At 66.9% G+C, this 26413-nt stretch overlaps 2 protein-coding genes across 9 annotated transcripts; both read right to left on the bottom strand.

The window, feature by feature from the left end:
• Nucleotides 1-416: 416 nt before the first annotated feature.
• Nucleotides 417-10402, bottom strand: LOC147648908 (actin filament-associated protein 1-like 2). The gene is given in 17 exon segments (XM_086865602.1): nucleotides 417-950; nucleotides 1040-1150; nucleotides 1238-1455; nucleotides 1458-1610; nucleotides 1994-2096; nucleotides 2227-2347; nucleotides 2425-2552; nucleotides 3109-3326; nucleotides 4658-4748; nucleotides 4905-4988; nucleotides 5165-5344; nucleotides 5914-6140; nucleotides 6219-6300; nucleotides 6530-6600; nucleotides 6708-6782; nucleotides 6885-7013; nucleotides 9931-10402. Coding segments are annotated over 17 exon segments (2034 nt in total). The 5' UTR covers nucleotides 9947-10402; the 3' UTR covers nucleotides 417-923.
• A 172-nt stretch (nucleotides 10403-10574) lies between these two features.
• DMTN (dematin actin binding protein) lies at nucleotides 10575-23425 on the bottom strand. 8 transcript variants are annotated; one of them, XM_086865558.1, is made up of 17 exons: nucleotides 23348-23425; nucleotides 18001-18058; nucleotides 17730-17785; nucleotides 16746-16820; nucleotides 16452-16607; nucleotides 16194-16238; nucleotides 16004-16112; nucleotides 15325-15381; nucleotides 15097-15249; nucleotides 14905-15014; nucleotides 14721-14826; nucleotides 13606-13667; nucleotides 13342-13390; nucleotides 12884-12939; nucleotides 12685-12744; nucleotides 12491-12571; nucleotides 10575-12412 (listed from the first exon to the last, which is right to left on the bottom strand). In XM_086865558.1, exons 3-17 carry the CDS (start codon nucleotides 17745-17747, stop codon nucleotides 12299-12301), a joined length of 1251 nt encoding a protein of 416 aa, XP_086721684.1. In that variant the 5' UTR covers nucleotides 17748-17785; nucleotides 18001-18058; nucleotides 23348-23425; the 3' UTR covers nucleotides 10575-12298. The 8 variants fall into 8 exon arrangements, 6 of the variants coding, with proteins under 6 accessions (XP_086721684.1, XP_086721687.1, XP_086721685.1 ...); XM_086865561.1 differs by having other exon boundaries at nucleotides 16746-16817; XM_086865559.1 differs by lacking the exon at nucleotides 23348-23425 and adding an exon at nucleotides 21497-21692.
• Nucleotides 23426-26413: the final 2988 nt, after the last annotated feature.

The following is a 26413-nucleotide window of genomic DNA, read 5'->3' as shown; positions in this document are numbered from 1 at the left end:
TTGAGATTGACCCCACAAAACCCATCCTGGGATTGAGATTGACCCCACAAAGCCCATCCTGGGATTGAGATTGACCCCACAAAACCCATCCTGGGATTGAGATTGACCCCACAAAGCCATTCCTGGGATTGAGATTGACCCCACAAAACCCATCCTGGGATTGAGATTGACCCCACAAAGCCATTCCTGGGATTGAGATTGACCCCACAAAACCCATCCTGGGATTGAGATTGACCCCACAAAGCCCATCCTGGGATTGAGATTGACCCCACAAACTCCTTCATGGGGATGGGCATTGACCCCACAAACTCCTTCATGGGATTGACCCCACAAACCCCTTCACTGGGATGCAGCCCACACTCACCAGGACCAGGACAAGGGCATCCCCCTTTCCCTTTCCCACAGCACAACCCAAGTTTTATGACAATTTTTTTTTTAATCCTTAAAAAAAATAACATTTCTCCAATTCAAACCAAGCCCTGCCAAGCTCAGCTGCTGGAAAAGCCCAGGGCCCAGCCCGGGTCCCGCTGACTCCAGGGAATGGACAATCGGATGCCTCCCAAATCTCTGCCCCCCACTCCTGCTGGATCCGGGGTTTATCCACACCCATCCCTGCAAATTTGGGGTACTGGGAGGGGGATTGGGGAACTGCTGATGGATTTGGGACAGAGCCAGCAGTTCCTGAATTACCCGGGAATTCTGTACCCCAAAAACGAGCTGCTGGGATGGGTGGGGATGCAGTGGGGACAGCCCACGGCTGCAGAGCTGATATGTGTGTATCGATATATCTGGATATAAAAATAGATGTGCGTAGTTGTAGCGTTGATAGTGATGGATAAAAGTCAAATTCCAGGCTGATTCCAGGCTGGTCCTGCACGATCCACGTGCGGCCCGATGTTCTCTGGGAGACTCTCGCTCCGTGCTCACATCGCGGATTTCATCTCCCACTCCTGGATGAATTTGGGGGGGTCAATCCCTCATTTCCCTGCACTCTGGGATGCCCTAAAGCCCTTCCCATTCCCCCGGATCCTAGAGTTACCTTTGTCTTCCTCATCACATTTCCCTTCCCCGCCATGAGCGGGGACGGGGGCGGCCTCAGGGCGCTCCTCGCTGATGTGCTGCGCTTCAGCAGCGGCCTGAGGAACGATCCCTGCGGGAAAAGCAGCGGGGAAAGGCTGGGGGGTGCCCTCCAAACCTCGCTCTCCCTGCATTTCAGCCCTTCTCCGGGCTCGCCCACCTCGGAGCCGGCCGAGCTGGCGGTGATGTGGCCCTTGAGTGACCTCCCGAGGGCCAGCAGGTTCATCTCGGAGCCGGCTTTCATCCTGCCCTTCCCAGGGCATCCCTTCTCCAGCTGTCCCACCTTCTCCTCCAGCTTGGGAAAAGCTCTTTTCCCTGCAAGGACAGCGGGAGCGCTGCCAAAGCCGAGCACCCCCCGGCTCTCCGGGCAGGACCCGGCCCCTCCGCGCTCCTACCGAGCCCATCCCACGGCCCCTTCCTCCCGGGCAGTGTCAGGGTGTGCTGGGACACGGAGCAATCCTCGCTCGGGAGCTTGGTGCTGTCCTTTGGCAGCTGGGCGCTGGCAGGCCGGGCCCGGAGAGCAGCCGGTGGCCCTGGGGACACAGGGGACAGCAGGGGACCGTCAGGAGGAAGGGCAGGGGAAGGGAGTTCAGGGAAAAGATGGTCAGGAGGAAGAGCAGAGAAAGGGTGATCAGGAGGAAGGGAAGAGGAGGAAGGGTCAGGAGGAAGAGGAGGAAGGGTCAGGGGGAAGAGGAGGAAGAGGAGGAAGGGTCAGGGGGAAGAGGAGGAAGGGTCAGGAGGAAGGGAAGAGGAGGAAGGATGATCAGGAGGAAGATGAGGAACGCTGGGGAGGAAGGGCAGGGGAAGGACACAGAAATCCCAGCTCTCGTGCACACCGCGGCCTCTATCGCAGCACCCGGAGCTGGGGAATGTGGGGAGACCCCGCTGGAGCCCCGGGGCGCTCAGCCCCTCTCACCTGGCTGCGGGGGCCGGGCAGGGCCCGGGGCGTGGCCGCAGGAGGGCAGGGCTGACACCGGCCTCCGGCGCTGCCCTTGCGCTGCCCGGTCCAGGCTCTGCTGCTGCGGAGGAAGGCCGGGAGAAGCCCGTGGGCAAGCGGGTGGTGAGGCCCGAGGGCGAGGGGACAGTGCGAGTGGATCCCCCCACGCTGAGGGTTGCGAGTGGGGGGCACAGAGCAGCAGCAGAGGTTACCAGCTGCTGCAGCCGCTCGGCGTTGGAGTAGAGCTGTCTGGGGGTCTCAGCTGGCGGGGGCTGCCCGAAGGGATCGTCCATGTAGGTGTTGGGGGTCGGGACACGGCGCAGCAGCAGCCCCCTGCCAGCACGAGGGGATCCCGTTATTTCCCACACCCCACAGCACAGCGGGAGGGCTGGGGGGGGCAGAGGCCTTACCCGGCAGCAGGGCGGCTGCTCGGCCTCGGGGGTCTCGGGGGGGGGCCGTCACCCTTCTTTGGCTCCAATCCTCCTCCCCTGGCCTGCAGGGTCTTCAGCCAGGCTTCTCTCTCCTCATCCGAACGGGCCTGGTGTGGGGCAGGGTCTGGGCTCAGGGGGGGCTCCCAAGGCAGGGTCTGGGCTCAGGGGGGGCTCCCAGGGCAGGGTCTGGGCTCAGGGGGGGCTCCCAGGGCAGGGTCTGGGCTCAGGGGGGGCTCCCAGGGCAGGGTCTGGGCTCAGGGGGGGCTCCCAGGGCAGGGTCTGGGCTCAGGGGGGGCTCCCAGGGCAGGGTCTGGGCTCAGGGGGGGCTCCCAGGGCAGGGTCTGGGCTCAGGGGGGGCTCCCTGGGCAGGGTCTGGGCTCAGGGGGGGCTCCCAGGGCAGGGTCTGGGCTCAGGGGGGGCTCCCAGGGCAGGGTCTGGGCTCAGGGGGGGCTCCCAGGGCAGGGTCTGGGCTCAGGGGGGGCTCCCAGGGCAGGGTCTGGGCTCAGGGGGGGCTCCCTGGGCAGGGTCAGAGGGTGACCCCAGGACAGGGCTCAGGGCCCAGGGGGTGACCCCAGGACAGGGCTCAGGGGATGACCCCAGGACAGGCTCCAGGCCCAGGGGGTGCCCCGGGAAGGACACGAGGGTACCCCAGCAGTCACTCACCTGCAGCAGGGCGAGCTCCCGGCCGCGCTGGGCGATGCGGATCCGGAGGTTTTGGGGGGAGCCGGCGGCTGCCCCCGGGGACACCTCGCAGCCATCCAGGCGCAGGGCACAGACGGGGCGCTGGGCAGTGCCGGGCTCCGGGAACATGCGCAGGGCTCCGTGCCGGACCGCGCACCACAGGCGCTGCCAGCGCCCGCGGAGCCTCACAGCCAGGAACCCTGCGGGCAGCCCCGTCAGCGGGCACGGGGGGCAGCACCCCCTGAACCCGCCCTTCAAACCCCCTGAGCCCGGCCCTTCAAACACCCTGAGCCCGGGGACACCTCACACCCCCTGAGCCCGGCCCTTCAAACCCCCTGAGCCTGGGGACACCTCACACCCCCTGAACCCACCCTTCAAACCCCCTGAACCCCGCCCTTCAAACCCCCTGAACCCGCCCTTCAAACCCCCTGAGCCTGGGGACACCTCACACCCCCTGAACCCGCCCTTCAAACACCCTGAGCCCGGGGACATCTCACACCCCCTGAACCCACCCTTCAAACCCCCTGAACCCCGCCCTTCAAACCCCCTGAACCCGCCCTTCAAACCCCCTGAGCCTGGGGACACCTCACACCCCCTGAACCCGCCCTTCAAACACCCTGAGCCTGGGGACACCTCACACCCCCTGAACCCACCCTTCAAACACCCTGAGCCCGGGGACATCTCACACCCCCTGAACCCACCCTTCAAACCCCCTGAACCCCGCCCTTCAAACCCCCTGAACCCGCCCTTCAAACCCCCTGAGCCTGGGGACACCTCACACCCCCTGAACCCACCCTTCAAAACCCCCTGAACCCCGCCCTTCAAACACCCAGAACCCCGCCCGTCAAACCCCCTGAGCCCGGGGACATCTCACACCCCCTGAACCCGCCCTTCAAACACCCTGAGCCTGGGGACATCTCACACCCCCTGAACCCACCCTTCAAACCCCCTGAGCCCGGCCCTTCAAACCCCCTGAGCCCGGGGACATCTCACACCCCCTGAGCCCGGCCCTTCAAACCCCCTGAGCCCGGCCCTTCAAACCCCCTGAGCCCGGGGACACCTCACACCCCCTGAACCCGCCCTTCAAACCCCCTGAACCCGGCCCTTCAAACACCCAGAACCCGCCCTTCAAAACCCCTGAGCCCGGGGACATCTCACACCCCCTGAACCCGCCCTTCAAACACCCTGAGCCTGGGGACCTCTCACACCCCCTGAACCCACCCTTCAAACCCCCTGAACCCCGCCCTTCAAACCCCCTGAGCCTGGGGACATCTCACACCCCCTGAACCCGGCCTTTCAAACCCCCTGAGCCTGGCCCCTCTCCCCGCCTGCCCCCGGCCCCTCTCACCCCCTGACCCCTCTCACCCCCTGACTCTGACCCCTCTCACCCCCTGACCCTGACCCTTCTCACCCCCTGACCCTGACCCCTCTCACCCCCTGACCCTGACCCCTCTCACCCCCTGACCCCCTCACCCCCTGACCCTGACCCTGACCCCTCTCACCCCCTCATCCCGGCCCCTCTCCCCCCCACCTCCTCTGGAATCCTCCCCGGGCCGCGGGCTGCGTGCAGGGCTCTGCCGGGAGCGATCCTCCTCCTCCTCCTCCTCTTCCTCCTTGCCGAGCTGGGATGCGGCAGGCGGAGGGTGGGGATGGGGAGAGACCCAGGGGGTTTTCAGCCCCAGCACCCTGAACCCTCCCCAAGGCGACAGGAGGACTCCGGGATATGGGACAGGGGCTATTCCTGACCCCTTTCTGGCTTTCCCGAGGGACAAACTCACCCCGCTGAGCCTCGAGGAAGGTGACGCTGGGACACCGAGGGCTGCCAGCCCGCTCGGGCCATCGCTGCTGACCTCCTCGATCACCTGCCGAGGGAAACGGGCAGCGCTGCGCCCCGGGCTCCAGCTGCCCGTCTAAAACAGCTCCACACGACCCCGAGAAGGGAACTGGGGACAGACAGGATCATCCGCAGCCCCCTCCCGGCTGTGCCCCCATTTCCCCCTGCCCACCCTGCTCCTGCCCGGCTGCAACACCTCCAAACCTTCCTCCAGTCCTCAGCCTGCTGCCGGCTCTGGAAGCCGATGACCAGCGCCTCTCCGGCCGTCCCTGTCACCTTCAGGGCGTGCGGCATCTTCTTGCCTCTCTTGTCCTTGTAGGTGACACGGCAGCCTCGCAGGTCCAGCTCCAGCACCGGCTGCAGGTCAGCGGCACACCTGAAACACTGGGGGGGCACGGGGGGGTCAGGGGGGCACCTGAAACACTGGGGGGGCACGGGGGGGTCAGGGGGGCACCTGAAACACTGGGGGGGCACAGGGGGGTCAGGGGGGCACCTGAAACACTGGGGGGGCACAGGGGGGTCGGGGGGCACAGGGGGTCAGGGGGGCACCTGAAACACTGGGGGGGCACAGGGGGCTTCAGGGGGGCACCTGAAACACTGGGGGGGCACAGGGGGTCAGGGGGGCACGGGGGGCTTCAGGGGGACACCTGAAACACTGGGGGGGCACAGGGGGTCAGGGGGGCACGGGGGGGTCAGGGGGGCACCTGAAACACTGGGGGGGCACAGGGGGTCAGGGGGGCACAGGGGGGTCAGGAGGGGCACGGGGGGATCAGGGGGGCACCTGAAACACTGGGGGGGCACGGGGGGGTCAGGGGGGCACCTGAAACACTGGGGGGGCACGGGGGGGTCAGGGGAGCACAGAGGGGTCAGAGGCGGCACAGAGGGGTCAGGGGAAGCTCGGAGCCTCTCTCCCACCCCCCATCCCTTTATCCATGCTCTTTCCAGCCCCTCACCAGCAGCGCGTGCTCCCGGACGATGAAGAGCTGCTTCGCCCACTGCCCGAGCCAGCGCTTCCTCCAGAGGAAGCCGCAGAGCTGAGCCTCGGGGCGCCCGGGGGGCTCGGCCTCGGCGCTGGTGGCCGATGGCCAGCGCAGGTAATGGGCTCGGTCCGTCACCCCCTCTTCCTCCTCCTCCTCCTCTCCGTACGACTCGTAGTGGCTGCTGTCGCTGTCGCCACCGCCTGGGAGCCGGGATGGGGTCAGGGAGGTTGGCCGGGGGAGCTCGGGGGAGCTGGGGAGGGGGCGCGGGGAGACCTCACCGGTTCTGCCCTGCCCGGGCGGATCGGCGTCTTCGTAGGAGTCGTCGGCTGGGGGAGACGGGGGGACAGCCGGCGCCTTGTTCTGGGGGTGCAAAGGGTGTTCCAAACCTCGCGGGGTCCCCAGGTCACTGCCGGGGGGCTGTGCCAGGAGCGGGTGGGCACCAAAAAAACTCCCTTGGACACCCCCCCGCCCCCCCCCGAGAGCAAGACTAGCCACCGGTGCCATCCCTGGCATGTCCGGGCCCCTCTCCCACCCCCTGAGCCGCTGTGTGAGCCCCCTGAGCCCCCCGGGCCCCGCCGCCCCCTCTCACCGCTCGGGGCGGGCTCGGGGCGCTGCCCGGGCGGCGCTCGCAGCCTCCCCCCGCATCCACCGTCCGGGATCCTGCGGGGAAAAGCAGGTCCGGCAGCGCCGGGGTGCTGAGGGCTCGGGGACCCCCCAAACCAGGCGTGGAGAAGGAGATGGGGGGTGGGTGGGAGCGTGGGACTCACCCGGGCTGGTCCGGCCCTGCGGGGTCCCCGGGGAGGGCGAGAGGCAGCGCATGATCATGTACTCTGCATCCTCTGCTGCGGGGGCAGCGCGGGGTCACGGCCCCGCTCCCCGAGCCTCCCCCGCCGCCCACCGGGCACCGGCCGGGGATCTCCCCCCGCCCCCAGACCCGCACTCACACGCCGGGCTCTGCAGCCGGGACAGGAGGTCGGACACGGATTTTTTCTTGGCCCGAGCTGCGGCGCTGAGGCTTTCGCGGTCCAGGATGAGCAGGAAGGAGCGCAGGTCCGACAGCAGCTTGTCCAGGTCTGCGGGGACAGCCACGTGCCAGCGCAGCCTCCAGAGCACGGGGTGCCAGGGGTCCCCATCCCTGACCCCGAACTGGGCAGGGCTGGGTGGGCCCCGCTGCCATGGGGGTGTCCCTGATCCCATGGGGGTGTCCCCGGTGCCATAGGAGTGTCCCCGCTGCCATGGGGTGTCCCCGCTGCCATGAGGGTGTCTCCAGTACCATGGGGTGTCCCCAGTGTCATGGGGGTGTCCCCGCTGCCATGGGGGTGTCCCCGATCCCATGGGGTGTCCCCAGTCCCATGGGGGTGTCCCCGCTGCCATGGGGGTGTCCCCAGTACCATGGGGGTGTCCTCAGTGCCATAGGGGTGTCCCCGCTGCCATGGGGTGTCCCCGATCCCATGGGGTTGTCCCCAGTGCCGTGCGGGGTGTCCCCGCTGCCATGGGGGTGTCCCCGATCCCATGGGGGTGTCCCTGATCCCATGGGGGTGTCCCCGATCCCTTGGGCGTGTCCCCAGTGCCATAGGGGTGTCCCTGATCCCATGGGGTGTCCCTGATCCCATGGGGTGTCCCCAGTACAATTGGGGTGTCCCCAGTTTCATGGCGGGTACGTGCCCGGTCCCACCGGCCCTGCCCTGCTCCAGCACCTGCCCCGGCTGGGCACAATCCGGCCATTGACGGGCTCGGGGGACCGGGGGAGGATGAGGAGGGGGGTCTGGGGGGATGAAGGCCCCTCTGTGCGCGCTCACAGAGCCGGTTTGTTCGCGGCTGCGCTGGTGCTGCTCCTCCACGTGCGGAGGAGGAGAAGGAGATTGAGGAGGAGGAAGAGGAGCCCTGGCAGCCTGGAGCAGCTGATGAAGGCTGAAACGCCGGGTGATCACCCACCGCCCCCTCGAGGGCAGGGACAGGAGTCGGGAAGGACAGGGAGGGACAAGGAGCCTCTCTGAGCTCAGCGGGGACAACAGGAGAGCCGGGACAGCACCGCCGCCACCCCCGAGAGACCCCGGGCACGGGGAGAGGCTCCCCCTGTCCCCTGTGGGGGCGGTTTGGGGTCCACGCGGGTGCTGCAGAGCAGGGCCAGGAACAGCCTCAGTGTCCCTGTCCCCTGTCCTCGCCCTGGGCACCTCCAGCTGCCACCGCAGGAGCGGGCGGATGTCCCCCAGAGCCCCGGGGTCCCTGCCCGGCTCCCCCCGGGCTCCTTCCTGCCGCACATCTGGAATTGCTTTGCCAGGCCCCGCTCCCGGCTCTGCTCGCTGCTCCCAGCTGGGATCGAACATTCCAGACCCGCTGAGGGGACCCAGCACCTCCTGGCCCGGGTCTGGCTGTGCCAGCTGTCTCCAGCTCGTCCTGAGTGTCCCTCGAGTGTCCCCCTGCCATTTCCCGGCTGGGGGGGACAGTCCCGGTGAAGCCGCCGCCAGCCGGGCCGCTCCTCCTGCAATGGCCCAGGTGACCGCGACCCTCCTCATCCTCCTCATCCTCCTCATCCTCCTCATCCCCGAATCCCGCATTTCTCTGGCTTAGCGGGGATGTGGCGCACCCCAAAAAGGAGGTGGCACCCCCTGGGCGAGGCGAGGGCAGGCGGGGGAAGGAGCCCCCGCCGCCAGGGGTTGGGGGTGAAGCCCCCCTCCCCCGGAGGTGCTGGCACGGGGGGGACCCCCGTCCCCTCCGCGGTGTCCCCGGCCGGGGAGCACACACCCTGCCCGGGGGAGAGGAAACATCTGGCAGCGCGGTCCGGCTGAGCAACGCCGGAGCTGGGCCCAAACATCTGGATTTCCCTGGAAACCGGGGAAGGGAAGGGGGGGAACATCTCCCTGCGGGAAAAGCGGGGTGGGGCTGGGGCAGGGGCTGGCTGAAGGGACCTGCGGGCGGTGTGGGGCACACGGGGACTGTCCCCCGCTGGCCAGCGGGGCCTGGCTCTTCCCCTCCCTCCCTTTCTCCTCTCCTCCGCCCAGGCCGAATTCCTCGGCAATGACATCTCCGTCCAGTCACCCTTTTGCCCTCTCCGCAGCCCCCCCGTGCTCCCCCCGGCCGCGGTGCCCCCTCTGGGGCAGCGAGCCGTGCCCAGCCGTGCCCAGCCGTGCCCAGCCGTGCCCGCAGCCGGTGCGGGGCGGGCAGGGGCTGCCCTCAGCCCTGGCGCGGTGCCCGCTGCCCTCTGCAGTGCCAAGGGAGAGCGGCCCCGATGGAAAACATCTGCCTCGGTCTCCAGGAAAACGCCCCCCAAACACACACAGAGCGTCTCCTAGCTCAGCTCCCCCCGCTCCCGAGGGACGTGTCCCGGCACGGCGGCATCCTCATCCTCGTGCCATCCTCGGGGGAGGAGGAGGAGGAGGAGGAAGGACGCTTCCCCGGAGATGCCATGGGAACGCGCAATGCCCGGGTGATGCCAGCGCGGGCCGCGATTCGGGCTCCACGCCGGGTTTTCCCCGTGCCGTGAGGTGTCCGAGGGCTGCGGGGGTGTGGAGGTGACCCGGGGGACCCCGGGGGTGGCTCTGGCCCAGCGCGGGATGACTCAGAGGAGGCTGCGGGGAGCTGCCCGCGGCCACAGCGTGACTCGTCATGTGCGGAGGCTCCAGGCCACGGCTGCAGGGTGGGGACGCTCCCCCCACGGCTGCTGCACCCCCAAACTGCCGCTGGGAGGGCGCTGTGTCCCCACCCCCCCCATGGCACCCCAATATCGGGGAGGGGGAACACCGCGTCCCTCCTTGTCCTCTCACCTTCATCCCTTCCCCTGCAGCCCCCCGCTCCTCCCAGCACCCCTTTTCCACCCTCTCCTCTTTTCCCGAACCCCCTTTTCCCTTCCACGCCCCCACGGGCACCCCAAACCCAGCCGCACCCGCGTGGGCACCCCCGCGCAGCCTCCCCCGCCCCCGGAACCCTCTTTTCCCCCTTTTCTGTAAAGTTTGTCCCCCCGAGCCTCGCATCCCTTCGGAGCCGCCGTACCTCGCTGCCGGGACATGGTGCGGGAGCGCTCACATCGCGCCGGGATCGGGATCGGGACCGGGATCGGGATCGGGATCGGGATCGGGATCGGGTCCGGGATCGGGTCCGGGATCGGGATCGGGTCCGGGATCGGGTCCGGGATCGGGATCGGGATCGGGATCGGGATCGGGTCCGGGATCGGGATCGGGATCGGGATCGGGTCCGGGATCGGGATGAGGATGGGGATCGGAATCGGGATCGGGATCGGGATCGGGATCGGGTCCGGGATCGGGATCGGGATCGGGATCGGGTCCGGGATCGGGACCGGGATCGGGATCGGGATCGGGATCGGGATCGGGATCGGGGTCGGGATCGGGATCGGGGTCGGGGTCGGGATCGGGATCGGGATCGGGTCCGGGATCGGGATGAGGATGGGGATCGGAATCGGGTCCGGGATCAGGGCAGCGCTGTCCCGGCCCGGCTCGGCTCGCACACGCCCTGCGGGCCCCCAGCACAGCCCGACCGGGGCGGGAGGAAGGCGGGGAAGGGCTCCGCATCCTCCTCGGAGCAGCACCGCCATCTGCAGGGACCGGGCTCGAGGACAAGCCCGGGGGCCGGAGGGAGTTTCTGGAGGAGGGGGAGGAAGCAAAGCTGCGGAGCCGGGCTGGATAAAGCCATTTCACCTTTAATTGTAAGCAAAAGTCACTCTCACGCGGGTTCTCCGACACCAGCAAATAAAATAAACTCTAACAAAAACAGAGAAAGTGAATCACTGTAGTCCAGTCCGAAAACAACCCATATTTATAGATATATTTATAGATATGTCGTTTGTAGCAGTGAAAGGCAAGTATGGGCCAGTGAATTCCCGATAAATTACATTCTTTACATCCCAACAAGGTCTAGCGGCTGGAAAGTGGCTGGAAACAAAACCCGGGGAGCGTGGAGGGGCCGGGGGGTGCGGGGAGAGAGGAGGGGTCCTGCCCAAATCGTGTGCCCGGAGAGGGGAGAGGAGGAGAAGGGAAAGTGCGGCCCGGGGCTGAGCCCTGTCGGGGAGGGGACAGGGACAGTGCCCAGCCCCTGGAGGGGACAGGGACAGTGCCCAGCCCCGGGACAGGGACAATGCCCAGACCCGGGAGGGGACAGGGACAGTGCCCAGCCCCGGGACAGGGACAGTGCCCAGCCCCGGGAGGGGACAGGGACAGTGCCCAGCCCCGGGACAGGGACAGTGCCCAGCCCCGGGAGGGGACAGGGACAGTGCCCAGCCCCGGGAGGGGACAGGGACAGTGCCCAGCCCCGGGACAGGGACAGTGCCCAGCCCTTGGAGGGGACAGGGACAGTGCCCAGCCCCGGGAGGGGACAGGGACAGTGCCCAGCCCCGGGAAGGGACAATGACCAGCCCCGGGACAGGGACAGTGCTCAGCCCCGGGAGGGGACAGGGACAATGCCCAGCCCCGGGACAGGGACAGTGCCCAGCCCCGGGACAGGGACAGTACCCAGCCCCGGGAGGGGACAGTGCTCAGCCCCGGGAGGGGACAGGGACAGTGCCCCGGCCCCAGTGAGTGGCCGCGGTGCCCACAGAGCCGTGCCCTGTTCCAAATCCATCGCCCCAGTTCATCATCCCAGTTCAACATCTCAGTTCAGTGCCCTCCTGTACCCCCAAATCATCGCCCCAGCGCCCCCCTGCACCCCCCAGCGCATTCCCCCGCATCCACAGCTGGAAATGCACCAGGAGCTGCTCCAGGGACCCCTCACCCCAAACCCCGCCACCCCCTGCCCAGCCCCAGGTGCTCCCCCTGCCCCTCTGCCCAGCCCGGGGCCGGGGGGGTTGGCAGTGTCCTTGGGCTCCTCGCTGCAGCACCTGGCACCGGAGGCAGCGGGGCTGAGGGTGGGGACAAACCTGGGGGGCTGCAGGGGGGTAGGGTGGGATTTGGCTCTGGCAGTGTTGGCCCCCAGGCTCTTCCCAAGCCTCAGGGTGGGGGACAGGGGCAGCTTGGGGGGCACAGGAGCGCCCCGGGGTGAGGGGCTGGGGGCAGCGGACCCCCAGGGAGGAGGGAACCCCCCCCCGGTGCCCCCCCAGTGGAGCCAGGCACATTCCAGGGGGGAAAGGGGGGGGCACAAAGCCCAGAGACCCCCCCAGACCTCTCCGTCCTGGCTGAACCGTGCCTGCTGCGGGCCAGGGGCTGCCCCAGCCCCGTCACCCCGCGGCCAGGCGGGCTCGAGCCCCCCAGCCCCGCTCCCTGCAGCAGGAACGAGCCGGGGGGCAGACCTGGGGGGCAGATCTGGGGGGCTGGGGGCGCAGGGAAAGGGGGGGAGACCCCAATAAAAACCGGCTGAGAGCCCTAAAGCGGTTACACGGCGCGACACGGACTGAGCTGGGGCCGAGGAGGGCTCAGAAGAGGAAGGCTTTCTTCTTCAGCTCGTTGCGCTTCCACAGGGCCAGCTTGCTGAACTCCTCCGGAGACATCTCGAACACCTTCAGGAAGTCCTCGGGGGACAGGTGTCGCTGCAGGGAGGGGACAGAGGGCGGTGACAGAGTGCACGGAGCCTCCCCGGAGCCCCCCGAGCCTCACGCAGCCCCCACCTCCAGCCTGGTCCTGTCCACGCCGGGCGGGAGCTTCACTCGGCCTCGGTTCGTCACCATCAGCATCTCATAGGGGTAGATCTGGGAAAGGGGAGGGGGCACGGGGCTGTGAGATCCCCCCCAGACCCCATCAAAGCCCCCTCGACCCCTCGCGAGCCTCAGCAAGGCCGCGCGAGCCCCCCAGCCCCGCTCACCTTCTGCTCCAACATGCTGGGCAGGGAGTTCCCTCTGTCCATGCGCCCGCGCTGGCCGTTCTGCGGGGACAAAGCCTGGGCTCAGCCCGGCCCCCACAAAAGGAGGGTTCCCCCCTTGGTGAGGGGCTCCAGACCCCCCCTCCCAGCCCCAGGGACGGTGCCAGGGCTGGCCCCGGTGCCCGTGTCCCCTCCCCCGTACATCACCCTCTCGCTGGGTCGCGGCGTCCGCAGCCAGGTGAGCTCTTACCTGCAGGGCTGGGTAAGGAGAGGAGCGAGGCTCAGTCTGGGGACCCCTCCCCAAATTTCTGCCAGGCCTGGGCTCGTCCCACCCCTCCCAGTCCCAGGAAACTCCCAGGACACCCCCACATCTTCCAGAACACCCTCAAATTCCTGGGGACATCCCCTGGGACACCTCCACTTCTCCAGGGTATCCCCACATCCTTCCAGGACACCCCCACACTCCCAGGGACACCCCCACATTCCCGGCATCACCCCCACATTCCCGGCGACACCCCGACATTCCCAGGAAACACCTCCACATCCCTCAAAACACTCCCAGATCCCTGCAGGACATTCCAGAATCCCCAGGACCCCCCCACCTCCCCCGGGACACCCCCACATTCCTGGGATCCCCCCATTCCATGCCCTGAGCCGCACCAGGACTGCCCTTCTCGCTCCCCGCTGAGCCAAACTCCGCCGACTGCAGCTGTGGGGGGACAGGACAGGGTCACAGGGGTGACCCCAAACCCCGGGCCGGGATCACAGGGGTGACCCCGGCAGGGTGAGGGGACAGGACAGGGTCACAGGGGTGACCCCAAACCCCGGGCCGGGATCACAGGGGTGACCCCGGCAGGGTGAGGGGACAGGACAGGGTCACAGGGGTGACCCCGGCAGGGTGGGGGACAGCTGGCACCCACTTACCCGGGTGAGGGTGCTCCGGCCAGAGGCTGGGAGGGAGGAGCTCTTGGAGCTCGTGTGCAGGGCTGGGGGAGAGGCAGAGACCGTCAGGGACATTTGGGGTCCTTTCAGGACCTTTGGGGTCTTTTAGGGACCTTTGGGGACCTTTGGGGACCTTTAGGGACCTTTGGGGACCTTTAGGGACCTCTGGAGATGGGTAGGGATGGGCAGGGATGGACTCGGATGAACTGGGACCATCAGGGATGGACTCGGACCTTTAGACAGGGGTGCAGGCAGGATTTAGGAGGTGCAGGTGGGATTTGGGATGTACAGGGGGGATTTGGGATGTACAGATGGGATTTGGGAGGTTCAGGCAGGATTTGGGATGTACAGGCGGGATTTGGGAGGCACAGATGGGATTTGGGATGTACAGGTGGGATTTGGGAGGCACAGATGGGATTTGGGATGTACAGGTGGGATTTGGGAGGTGCAGGTGGGATTTGGGAGGTGCAGGTGGGATTTGGGAGGTTCAGGCGGGATTTGGGAGGTGCAGGTGGGATTTGGGATGTACAGATAGGATTTGGGATGTACAGGTGGGATTTGGGAGGCACAGGTGGGATTTGGGATGTACAGATGGGATTTGGGATGTACAGATGGGATTTGGGAGGCACAGATGGGATTTGGGAGGTTCAGGCAGGATTTGGGAGGTGCAGGTGGGATTTGGGAGGTTCAGGCAGGATTTGGGAGGTGCAGGTGGGATTTGGGATGTACAGGCGGGATTTGGGAGGCACAGATGGGATTTGGGATGTACAGGTGGGATTTGGGATGTACAGGTGGGATTTGGGAGGTGCAGGTGGGATTTGGGAGGCACAGATGGGATTTGGGAGGCACAGGCAGGATTTGGGAGGCACAGGTGGGATTTGGGAGGTTCAGGTGGGATTTGGGATGTACAGGTGGGATTTGGGAGGCACAGATGGGATTTGGGAGGCACAGGTGGGATTTGGGAGGTTCAGGCAGGATTTGGGAGGCACAGGCGGGATTTGGGATGCACAGGCAGGATTTGGGGGACAGAGGGGGGTACAGACAGCCAGAGGTGAGGAAGGACAGGGCCGGCATTCCGGGAGAACCGTCCCACTCACACGTGTGAAAAGGCGTCCGGTCTGGCAGCGAGCGAGTTTTCCTGCGGATCGGGAGAGACTTCTCCATCTCCTCCTTCAGGATCAGCTTCCCGAGGTTGGAGGTGACCTTGGGGACGAGGGGACACAGGTTGGGATCGGTGCCAGCGCCTCCCCAGCCCTTCCCGAGCTGCGGCCCTGCCCCAACCTTGCTCAGCTCCTGCCGCTGGAGCTCCCGCAGGTTCTTCATCTCCTCCGTCAGATCCTCATCCTCCTCCTCGCCTCTCTTGGACGCCATCCGCCTCCTCCACTCCGTCTCTGCAGGAGAAATGGGAACGTTCCCGCCATTGCCAGCCTTTCCTGGGGTGCCCAGGAGGGAAAAGCCGCAGTTCCCACCTACCCACGACGGCCAGCGAGGGCGGGCAGGGCCAGTAGTCGGTCTCGATCTTGGCGGGCTGGTTGGGATCCGGAGGCTGCGCCGCCGGGAATTTGGAGGATTCGATGATCAAATCCTCTATGAGGTGCTTGCCGTGGTGGGCACTGGAATGGTGGTCTGGGGGGCACGGGGGGGTGAGACAGAATCCCGGGATAACCCATCCCAAGGGATTGACCCCCCCTTCAGACTCACCTTTCTGCCGGTAGATCGGGGGCTTCTTGTAAATGTTGAGCTCTGTCGTGTCGGTCTCTGGAGATAAAAATGGGTTTGGGGTTGGGAATCGGAATTTGTGGGATTGGGAGTTTGTGGGGTTGGGATTGGGAGTTTGTGGGGTTGGGAATGGGAGTTTGTGGGGTTGGGAATGGGAGTTTGTGGGGTTGGGAATGGGAGCTCAGGGGGTTGGGAATGGGAGTTTGTGGGGTTGGGAATGGGAGCTCATGGGGTTGGGAATGGGAGCTCATGAGGTTGGGAATGGGAGTTTGTGGGGTTGGGAATGGGAGTTTGTGGGGTTGGGAATGGGAGCTCAGGGGGTTGGGAATGGGAGTTTGTGGGGTTGGGAATGGGAGCTCATGGGGTTGGGAATGGGAGTTTGTGGGGTTGGGAATGGGAGCTCAGGGGGTTGGGAATGGGAGTTTGTGGGGTTGGGAATGGGAGTTTGTGGGGTTGGAATGGGAGCTCGTGGGGTTGGGAATGGGAGCTCATGGGGTTGGGAATGGGAGCTCATGGGGTTGGGAATGGGAGTTTGTGGGGTTGGGAACAGGAGCTCAGGGGGTTGGGAATGGGAGCTCATGGGGTTGGGAAGAGGCTCCAGGACACTCTGGGGGGCTCGGGCGGCTCTGGGGGTCCCGCTTTGGGGCCGGGGGGACGTTACCGGGTCGGTGGAAGTGCTGGACGCTGCTGCGGGTCGGGGCGGTGCCCTGGCGCGAGGGGGGCAGCGGGGTGCTGCTGGGGGGGCGGCTCTCCAGCCACTCCCGGATAACCTGCGGGAAAACGGGATCAGGGATCAGCCAGACCCCTCCCCAATTCAGCATCGCCCCCTCCTCCCCCAGCCCGGTACTCACCTCCGGAGACGGAGGAGGAGACATGGATTTGGGAGACAGGGAGCGCTGCAGAAGGCAAGGATTTAATTAATGTTAACGTTTTCAAAACGCATTTTAACCATTTTAATAACCTTCATGAGCTGTGCTATAAATTAGCACGAATTTTAATGAATTTTAAGTATTTTTATGATGGGATTTTTTTTTCCAGCAGCCCCAGCTCTGTGATCCTTCTATCCAGGTGGGATTCTCCCCCAAAATAAAGAGGGAATGTCCCTTCACCTCCCGGCTCCGGGGCAGCTCCACGTGCTCCATGAGCGAGTAGGTGAAATGAGGTTCGTAGATCATCAGGTCGGGGCGTTCGATGTCCAGGATCGCTTTGTCCTTGGGGATGGCAGCCAGGTCCTTGTAGCCCAGGACCTCGTTGTCCATTTTGGCCTGGGAGGAAGGGAAAACGCCCTCAGCTGGGGCCAGAAGGGGATTTTTGGGAATGGGGAGTGCCAGAGGGGTGGAGAGGGGCACGTCCCGACCCCGGGGATTGAGGGATGCGGTGGGAAGGTGGGAATGGATTGTTACCACGATGCTGGAGGGAGATCCGGGAACGCTGGATCCGCGAGAAGAACAGACGCTCCCAGGGGAGGTCAGTGGCTGCTGGACGGAAAAAGGGAGATTTTAGCCCAGGAAGAGACTCAGGGCATGGCAGGGGGGGCAGGGGACACCCCAATGGATCCCGGGCTCCCCGGGCGGGCGGGGCACAGCCGGGAGGTGACAGCGGCTTGGCCAGGACACGCTGCCACTAGATGGTGCTGCCAGGCCGGGCTGGAGGAGGAGGAAGAGGAAGGCAGGGTCCTGCTGACAGCAGCCCATGCCTGCCCCAGCCCTTGGCCACCAGCTCTGTGTGCCCTCCCTGCAGGGCTCCCCATCGTCCCGCACCCTGCCTGGACCCCAACACCTCCAGCGCTTTCCCTGGACCCCCAACAATCCTCCCCGGACCCCAAACACCCTCCCGGACCCCCAACACCCTCTCTGGACCCCAAACACCCTCTCTGGACCCCAAACACCCTCCCGGACCCCCAGCACCCTGTTCTGTACTCCCAGAACTTTTCCCGGACCACCAGCACCCTTCCCTGGAGCTCCAGACCCTTCTCTGGACCCCCAGCACCCTGTTCTGTATCCCATCACCCATCCCATCCCATCCTGGACCCCCACAAACTTGGTCGGTACCCCAACACCTTTCCCGAACCCCCAACATCTTTCCCGAACCCCCAACACCCTCCCTGCACCCCCAGCACCCTCCTCGGACCCCAAACACCCTCCCTGCACCCTCAGCACCCTCCTCGGACCCCAAACACCCTCCCTGCACCCTCAGCACCCTCCTCGGACCCCAAACACCCTCCCTGCACCCCCAGCACCCTCCTCGGACCCCAAAAACCCTCCCTGGACCCCCAACGCCTTTTCGGGACCCCCAGCACCGTCTCCAGACCCTCAGCACCCTCCCGGACCCCAAATACCCTCCCCGGACCCCCCAACACCTTTTCGGGACCCCCAGCCCCCCTTTACCTTTTGCAGTCTTTCCATTCAGCTGTGCCTGGCGGGGCTGTGTCAGTCACAGGGTCCTGCGGGCACAGCGGGCTTTGGGCACCGCCAGGGTGGGCACAGAGCCCCCCGGGCTGGGGGTCCCCTCTCCCACCGCCCTCCCGGCACGGAGCCCCGAACCCCCCCCACTCCGGGCACCGAGGTGGCGCGAGGCTCGCACGTCCCCGCTGCCCCGTATCGAGGTGCCACTGTCCCCCCGCCCCGGGCAGGGCACGGCCGGGGGACCCCCGCTCACCTCTGTGCCTCCACATCCCCCTGGGCTCCGCCACCGCGCTGGGGCTCCGATCTTCCCTCTGCAAGGACAGCACAGAGGGAACTGGTGAAGCCACCGCTTGTCCCCACGCTGTCCCCGCGGTCCCCCGTGCCCGCTGCCGCTGCCCGGGGGCTGCTGACGGTGCTGGCGAGCGGAGCGGCGGCGCTGACGCCCTTTTGTCCCGCGGCCTCGAGAAGGCTCCAGCGGCAGCGGGACGGGCTCGGCCCCCCACAGCCCCCGGGCCTGGCTGCGCTCTCAACCCACAAAGCCGCACACAAAGGGGAAAATTCCCCATTCTCCTCCAAACTTCTCCTTTCAGGAGGGAAAAGCTCGTGGCGGTGCCGGCGCCGGGAGCCCCGAGCCCGCGGGGGATGAGGGGGTGCCAGCGCCTCTGGGGACACCGACCCCGCTGTCCCCCAGCCCCGCGGCTCCCAAGAGCACAGAACTCGCTCCCGTGGGACGCAGAGATGGAGCAGGAGCGGATCGGAGAAATCCGGGAGCATCCTGGAGCAGAGAGCTCCGTGTCCCCTCCCTTCAGCCCCCCCGGCCACAAAGGACCCCCGGATTTGTCACCGGGACGGGGCTTAACGCTCTGAGCGCCACCGCCAGCACCTCCCCGCCCTCCCGGGGGGCGCACGGCTGGGACGGGCTCGGCACAAGGGTGACATTGTCCGGGAGGGCACAGCCCTGAGCTCACACTTTCCAGGGCCGGAGCCAGCCTTGCCCCGCGCCTCGGGACCCCGGTGGCAGCGAGCAGATGGATGCGGTGGCGGAGAACGGCAGCGGCGGGAGGGTGGGTGCGGGGTCGGCCGGGAAGGAAAACAAACCCGAGCCGGGGGTGCGGAGAGACGCCACAAAACCGGCGAGGGCTGCACAAGCAGCTCGGTCACGGTCCCCCCCCCGCCCCTCCCCGAGCTCTGGGGACGCGGGGACAGCTTATCAGGCTCAGGCAGGGAGCCACCGCCCCGATGGCAGCCGCGTTCCCCATGGCAACCTCCAATCTCCCCGCGGCTCCGCGGCCAGGACCCCGCGTGGGCCCAGATAAGGGCGGCTCGGCGTGTTTGGGATTTTCCTGGCCGGGAGGGCGAGGGGGAGCGGGGACAGGAGCGGGGAAAGCAGCGGGTCCCACTCTCGGGGCGATGCTGAGGGCGACCCACGGCGCGGGGAAGGAAAAGAGCCGGGCAGGAAGCGTGGGGAGAGGGAGAGGGAGGATGGATGGATGGATGGATGGATGGATGGATGGATGGATGGATGGATGGACGGATGGACACGACACGTGCGGGGCTCACCGGGATTCAGGGGTGCCGGTGCCCCCCCGTGCCGGTGGGGCCAGGAAGAGGCCGGTTCCCTCCTCCCCACCCCGAGGAAATCCGGATTTGACTTTTCGCAGCCGCCAAAGCCATCAGTGCCCGGCCCCGGGCCAGGGGCCAGGCCGTGAGAACCCCCCCGGCACCGCCCGGGGGGGAGCGGAAGGGGACCCCCAGCCTTCCTCCCATCGCTCTCCTCCTCAGCCTCCCTTCCCTGCCCGAACTGTGGCGCGGCTGGCGCGGCTCGCAGCCAGCAGTGAAAGGCGGGGGAACACCCGGGGTCACAAGTTCCCCGAACAGAAGGTTCCCGCCAGCCCTGGGAACGGTGTCCGGTGTTCCCAGCCCAGCCCAGCCCAGCCCCGGCCTCCTCCTCCTCCTGCTCCTCCTCCTCCCACCACAAGCTCCAAACAAACAGCGCAGGCCAGGGCCGGAGCATCCTCCCCGCTCACCGGGGAAACCGAGGCACCGCCACACGCGGGGCCCCACCGGCAACTTGATCGCGACAGCGACAGCCCCGGGGAGCACGCGGGTCCCCGAGCCGCGGCTCGCCGGTGTCCGGTTCCTCCTTTGTCCTGTTTGTTCCGCTCCCCGGGGCTATTGACAGCCCATCGCTTCCGAGCCGCCGCGTCCTGCCCGGGAACCTCGGTGGCCTCAAAAGCCACCAGCTGCCAGCCCCGGGCGTTTTTCCACGGCTGCGGTGGACGGTGCATCCTGCCGAGGGCGCAGGGATGCTCCGTGCCTCAGTTTCCCGGGATGGGAGGTGGATGGGGAGTGGGGGGAGTAGGAACAATCCGCCCACCGCATCCCGGAGCGGATGGAGGTGAAGGAGGCATTTCCACCTCCCCGGTTCCTCCCATCCGTGGAATCTGGGCCAACGCAGCTGCCCCCAGCCCTGCCAGGAGGCTCCGAGCCCCTCAGGTTTACAGGAGGGAGACGTGGCCTGAACCCCAAAACTCGGGGGGGGTTGTGGGGGATCTTTTCCCGGCCCCCCTGCCCCGATGGCCACCCCGCAGCCCGCTCTGGGCCGCGCCTCACGTGGCTCCTAATCTGGGATTAAAGCGGGATTAGCCTGCTCATCCCGCACGCGGAGGGACCCGCTGGGGATGTGTGAGGAGGCCGCGCCCCCCGGGGCTCCTGCTGGGGGTTTGGGGGTGTCCCCGCGCCCCCCAGATCCCCCCGGTTCTGCCATCCCTGGGATCAGCCCCCACGGCGTTGGGTACCCCGGGGTGGGGGGGCCCGGGCACCACAATTCCGCTCATGGGGCCAGCGCAGCGAGGCTCGCACCCCACAGGACACGCGGGACTGGCCGGGGATCCCGAGGGGGCGGGGGCTGGCCCAGGTTTCCTGGGAGAGGCTGGAATTGGCCCAGCCTGGCCACCCACCCTGCACGAGCACAGCCGGGAGCTGAACCCCCCCGGAGACGGCTCCATCCACGGCCATGAGATGGGGGGGGCGCGCTTTGCGCCCCAAATTCTCCCTCTAAATCAGTCCCCGATGCTCCATGGCGGTGGGGGAACGGGAATTTGGCCCCCCAGGGCTTTGCCAGGGGGGTTGGGGTGCTCCAAAATTCCGTGTCCGCGGCAAAACCGCGACCGCCACAGCCAGGGAGCATCAAACTCTTCACGGAGGGGGAGGATTGGGGGACGCCCCCCCAGCACCAGCGCTGAGACCCCACAAATTCACTCCGCAGGTGCAGCTGGGAAGGGCTGGGCCGTCCCAGCCTCCTCCCTTGGGATCCGCGAATCCAAATCCAAATCCAGCGTCCCCAGGGAAGGGGGACAGGGGTGTCCCGGGCTGGGGGGCGCTGGGAGCGCTGCGGTGCCGCGGTGGGGGCTCGGGGAGGGCTCAGCGCTGGAGACGCTGTCCCCGCGTCCCCCTCCTCGGGTCCCCGCCCTTCCCATCCCCGCGGCCCCCCAACAACGGCAGCAGCGCCGGACAAGGTGGGGGACAAAATGTGGGGCACCCCCGAGCCCCCTCCCCGCTCCCCCCGCCAGCGGCGGCACCAAAAAGCCACGGGAAAAGGAAAAGCGGCCGCCGCGAGCCGGCCCTCCCGCTCCTCCCCGGCGGCCTGTGCCCCCCAGCCGTGTCCTGTCCCCAGCCGTGTCCCCGGCCGTGTCCCCAGCCGTGTCCCCAGCCGTGTCCCCAGCCGAGCCCCGCGGCCGCGCACTCACCTAAGGCCGGGGGCAGCGCATCCCTGCGGCCGCGGGGGGCTGCGGGGGGCTGCCCTGCGCTTGCTCCGCTCGCCCGGCCACCGACTCGCGCCTGGGCTCCCGGGGCTGCGGCGGCTGCGGCGCATCCGAGAGCGTGACAGGGGGGCGCGGGCGGGCGAGCGGGCGGGCGAGAGGGCGAGCGAGCCTCTATCTGCCCCCGCCAGCCCCGATAACCGCGGCTGGGCGGGCGGGCGTGCGGGGGAGGCTGCGTGGAGCGCTGGGTGGGAGGGTGGAGGAGTGCGTGGCTGCCCGGGGGGGGGTGGTGGCAGCGTGGGTGCCTCTCCCCAGCTCGCTGCTGCCTCGGTCCCTTTCCCAACAAGAGGAGAATTAGCCGGCATCATGACGAAGCAGTATTGGCTGCCGCTCCTCTCGCTTCCCCGGCACAAAGAGGGAGGAAAACGGGAATAACCCGGCCTGAGCAGCTGCCAGGGACAACCCGGACCCTCAACACACCCCCAGCCCCCTCCGGGCATCGGGCGCGGCAGCCCCCGCTCCCCCCTGCAGCTCCTCGGGGGGGTTTTGGCAGCTCCCAGCCCCTCTCGGGGTGGGGGCTGAGCACCTCAGGGGGCTGCGGCAGAGAGCGGGGGGCACCTCCCGCCCAACCCGACCCCCAGGCTGGGTCTGGGGGCACCGCACCCACCCCTCCCTGCCCTGGGAGGGGAAATCCAGCGGGAATTTCCATCCGCGGGACCAGCGCAGCCCAGGGAAGGCTGGGAGGGGTTGGGAATCTGTCAAAATGGAGCGCTGGGCTCTGGCGGGGAGAGCTGATTCCCCCCGCACCCCAAGCCCCCCACGCCCTGGGGGTCGCGGTCCAGCCCCGGGCCGAGGGAAGGGCTGGGCAGAGCAGGGGGGCTGCGGCACCTCCATCCCTCCGGAGCCGCTCGGAACGGGATCCCGCATCCCGGCACGGCAGCGGAGCCGCGGCCGGACCCCGCCGGGGGCGGCGGGGCTGCGTTGGTGCCGCAGCGCCGGGATCCGGAGTCTATTCCCGGCTCTGTGTGGGAGCGCTGCCTGGTGACAGCAGCTCCCTTCCCGGGGCTCCTCCTCGCTGCTCCTGCTCCTTGCTGCCTCTGTTTCCCCGCACCCGGCTCGGGAAAGGGCTGCTGGACCCCTCTGGGTGCACATCTGGGGCGGGTGCGCACTCAGGGGCGCACATCTGGAGGGGCACGGACACGCGAGGGGAGGCAGCGTCCAGGGATGGGCAGGCGGGCCGCACATCTGGGCAGGAACACACCCAGGGCCGCACATCTGGGCAGGAGCACACCCAGGGCCGCACATCTGGGGGGCTACAGGCCCAGAGGTGAGCACCTGGAGGAGATCCACCCCCAGGGGATTCACACTCGTGTTCCTTGACGCCAGGGCCAGCCCGGCTCGCTGGAGCATCCCGGCCTGGGCTCCGCCGCGCCGAGGGGGCTCCGCCGGCCTCAGCCGCCCCCCGGGGCCGTGCCCGTGAATAATCGAGGCTGCGGCCGCCTCCCCCCCGCCTCTAACCCAGTTTCTCAAGCATGAAGACGATCGCAGCGGCTGCTCGGCGGCTGCCACCTGCGCCCGGGGCCGCTCGGGTGCCTGACCCGGCCGTGGCACCCGCCGAGGCTCGGCCTCCCGGCCCAGCGCGCCGCGGTGCCCGCGGGGACGGCGGGAGGAGTTTGGGGACGCCCCGATCCGGCTCCAACCCGCTCATGCACGCACTCAAAGCCAAGCCCGGCCACGCTCGCCAGAGCCCCGGGCCCGCTCGGTCACCCCTTGTCAAAGCCGGAGCTCCGAGGGGGTGCTGGGGGGCGCGGGGCGCGGGGCAGGGGGATCGGGCCCTACCTTCAGGGGAGCCCATGGCCCGCCGCGGGCAGCGCTGCGTGTCCGCCGGGAGCCATCCCCGAGCCCAGCATCCCCTCCCCTGCGCCGCACGCACGTTGCCACAGCGACCGCCTCCCGCCGCAGGCGCCCGGGATGGAGCGCGGAGGGTGGGCAGGAGCAGCCCCCGGGACCGGAGAGGGATGGAGGGAGGGCAGGAGCAGCCCCCGGGACCGGAGAGGGATGGAGGGAGGGCAGGAGCAGCCCCCGGGACCGGAGAGGGATGGAGGGAGGGCAGGAGCAGCCCCCGGGATCGGAGGGGGATGGAGGGAGGGCAGGAGAATCGGGGTTTGGGGAAGGATGGAGAATGTGCATGAGAATCGGGATTTGGGGAGTGATGGAGGGGGGCAGGAGCATCCTCTGGATTCACTGAGGGATGGAGGAAGAGCAGGAGCACCCCTCGCTCTCCCCACCCTGCGGGATGGGTCCAAGGAGCATTCCCGCAGTCCCAGGGGACACAACCCCTGCGCCCCCTCTGTGCAGCACCTGCCTGACCCCAAAATGCCCCCAAGGGCCTCGCTGCAGGGCCCGGGGGTGACACCCAGGGGATCCCGGTGTCCTCCACGCTGCGAGGGCACCCGGACACCCCCAGGGGACACCAGTCCTGTCACCCCCGGGCCAGCTCATCCCCCTCCCAGGGGACCCCTCTGTCGCGTGCCGAGGGCAAGGAGCGGGGGGTTTGGAGTGGCCGCGATGGTTTGGGGTACCCAGCGTCTCTGAGGCCGGGGGGGCTCTGGGGAGGCGCCCCCGGTGCCCGCACGGCCCCCTCGGACCCCCCAGGGCATCCCCAGCCCCTGGGAAAGGCTGGGAGCAGACACCCTCCAGTGCACTTTCTGCACAGAGGACATTCCTGTCCCCACCTCCGCCCCCCGCCCCAGGTCTCACCTCAAAAAACAAGAAAGAAACAGCGCGAGGGTTTTTTTTCTCTCTCCTTCTCCAGCCATAATTAAAAAGGACTCACCCTTCCGAGCCCTTTCTATCCAGGGAGGTCGAGAAGAAAGAGAGGGGAGGAAGGGGAAAAACCCTGAAAGAAAAGAGAGGAAGGGCTTGGGAAGGAGAAGAGAGAAGAAAAAAAAAAAAAAAAAGAAAAAGGGACAGGGGAAAAATTAAAGCGGAGATCACACAAAGGGAACTCCTCTACCTTTGAAGCTTTGGCTAAATTGAGGAGGGGGCGGCGGGGGCAGGGAGGGTCCGGACCCAGTCGGCTCCTTTCTCAAAGCCTTCTCCTTTCAAGAATGTCTCGAATTCCTGCAGGAACAAGGAGCCGAGGCTGTGGGGCCGAAGGAAACGGGAGGGGAAGAGAATCAAATCACCGTGGTTAATTCCGGCCGCCACACCTGGGCAGCGGCGCTTTGTTCGGCCCTAATTGCGGGCTGTTGCATTTCCCCGATCCTTTAAAGCCTCACTGAACTCAAACTGTTATCATTTTGTCCCCACTGCTCCCCCCAGCCCGGCCCGGCTTTGTAGGGGCTGGGGGAGCCCCGGTTCGGGGATTAGGTCCCCCCCAGGGTCCGGTGCCACCTCCCAGGGCATTGTCACAGGTGATTATGGGGAGGGGGACAGCGGTGAGGTGGGGAGGGGGCGGCCGGGGTGGTGGGTCCGGCAGGGAGGAGAGGGGGGATCGCGATGGTGACAGCGTGAGGGGGGTGGGATTTGGGGGAGATGGAATGAGGGGATGGGATTTGGGGGTCTCAGGCTGAGTGGGATGGGATTTGGGGGAGATAGAATGAGGGGATGGGATTTGGGGAACAGGGTGAGGGGGTGGGATTGGGGGGAGAGGGAATGAGGAGATGGGATTTGGGGGTCTCAGGCTGAGTGGGATGGGATTTGGGGAAGATGGAATAAGGAGATGGGATTTGGGGGTGTCAAGACCGAGGAGGATGAGATTTGGGGGAATGGGGGGGGAACAGGGTAAGGGAGGTGGGATTTGGGGGACCAGGGTAAGGTAGGTGGGATTTGGGGGACCAGGGTAAGGGGAATGGGATTTGGGGGGGAACAGGATGAGTGGGATGGGATTTGGGGGTGAATGTGCTGAGGCGATGAGATTTGGGGGGTCGAGGGGAATTGGATTTGGGGGGGAATGAGCTGATGGGAAAGGGACTTGGGGGAATAGGGTGAGTGGGATGGGATTTGGGGGAACAGAATTAGGGGGGTGGCCTGGGTGGGGATCAGGGGGTACCAGAGTGATGCCCTGGGTGTGGAGAACAGGGGGTGCCACCCCGAGGGTGAGGCCAGGTGAAGGGGGCAGCAGGGCCCAGGGAGATGCTCTGGGGGAGCTTTGGGTACCACAGCAGGTACCAGGTGATGCCCTGGGTGGGGACAACAGGGACACCATGGTGGCACCACTGTGAGGGTGAAACCCTGGGGGATGTGATGGCACTGGCCCTGGATGGGGACAATGGGGACACCACTGCGAGGGTGACACCCTGGGGGCTGTGACACCGGCTCAGGGTGGGGACAACACCGGGCACCCCCCGCTGGCACATCAGGGGTGATGTTCTGTGGGGTAAAACAGGGTGCAGCAGTGGGTGCCACCCTGGGCGTGGTGTCCTTGTCCCCAGGGTGCTGCAGCCACCTTCAGGATCCCAAATCCTGGGGAGTCCCCGTCAGCTGCCACCTTCACCCTCCTGCATCTGTCCCCAAGCCCGGGGTGGTGGCACAGGGGGAACTCCCCCGTCCCGACAGGCATAGGAAGGAAAAGTCTGGAAAAGGCCCCAAAGTCTGGACACTCACTTTTATTTCCTCGGGGTTTCCTCCTTTACACCAAGAAACTCTCAAGTCTAAAGGTTTAGGCCTAAAACCGACTCATAAACAACAGAATTGGTCAAAACACACAAAATACGATCGGCAGCAAAATAAAAATCAGCGAAAGGCGGCTTCTCTCTGTCCTGGTGGCACCCACAGCACCCCCGGCCCGGGCAGTGCCACCAGGAGGGGACACGGACCCTTCCCCTCAATAAATAACGTGGGGACCCCTCGGGGGGGACACAAGTGCTGGCCCAGGGGGCTGTGGGCACGGAATCCCAGCCT

This window comes from Cyanistes caeruleus, chromosome 29 (genome assembly GCF_971803275.1).
Source record: "Cyanistes caeruleus chromosome 29, bCyaCae1.hap1.1, whole genome shotgun sequence".
Lineage (NCBI taxonomy): Eukaryota > Metazoa > Chordata > Aves > Passeriformes > Paridae > Cyanistes > Cyanistes caeruleus.
The sequence above is the reverse complement of the archived record's forward strand: the minus strand, read 5'-3'. Positions and strand labels throughout refer to the sequence as shown.

Excerpts from the sequence above, each read along its gene's own strand:
- DMTN (XM_086865558.1), bottom strand. Across the intron at positions 14,827-14,904 it reads AGCGGCAGGAGCTGAGCAAG|GTCACCTCCAACCTCGGGAA; the intron begins GTTGGGGCAGGG and ends CTCGTCCCCAAG. Across the intron at positions 13,391-13,605 it reads GCCGGAGCACCCTCACCCGG|CTGCAGTCGGCGGAGTTTGG; the intron begins GTAAGTGGGTGC and ends GTCCCCCCACAG.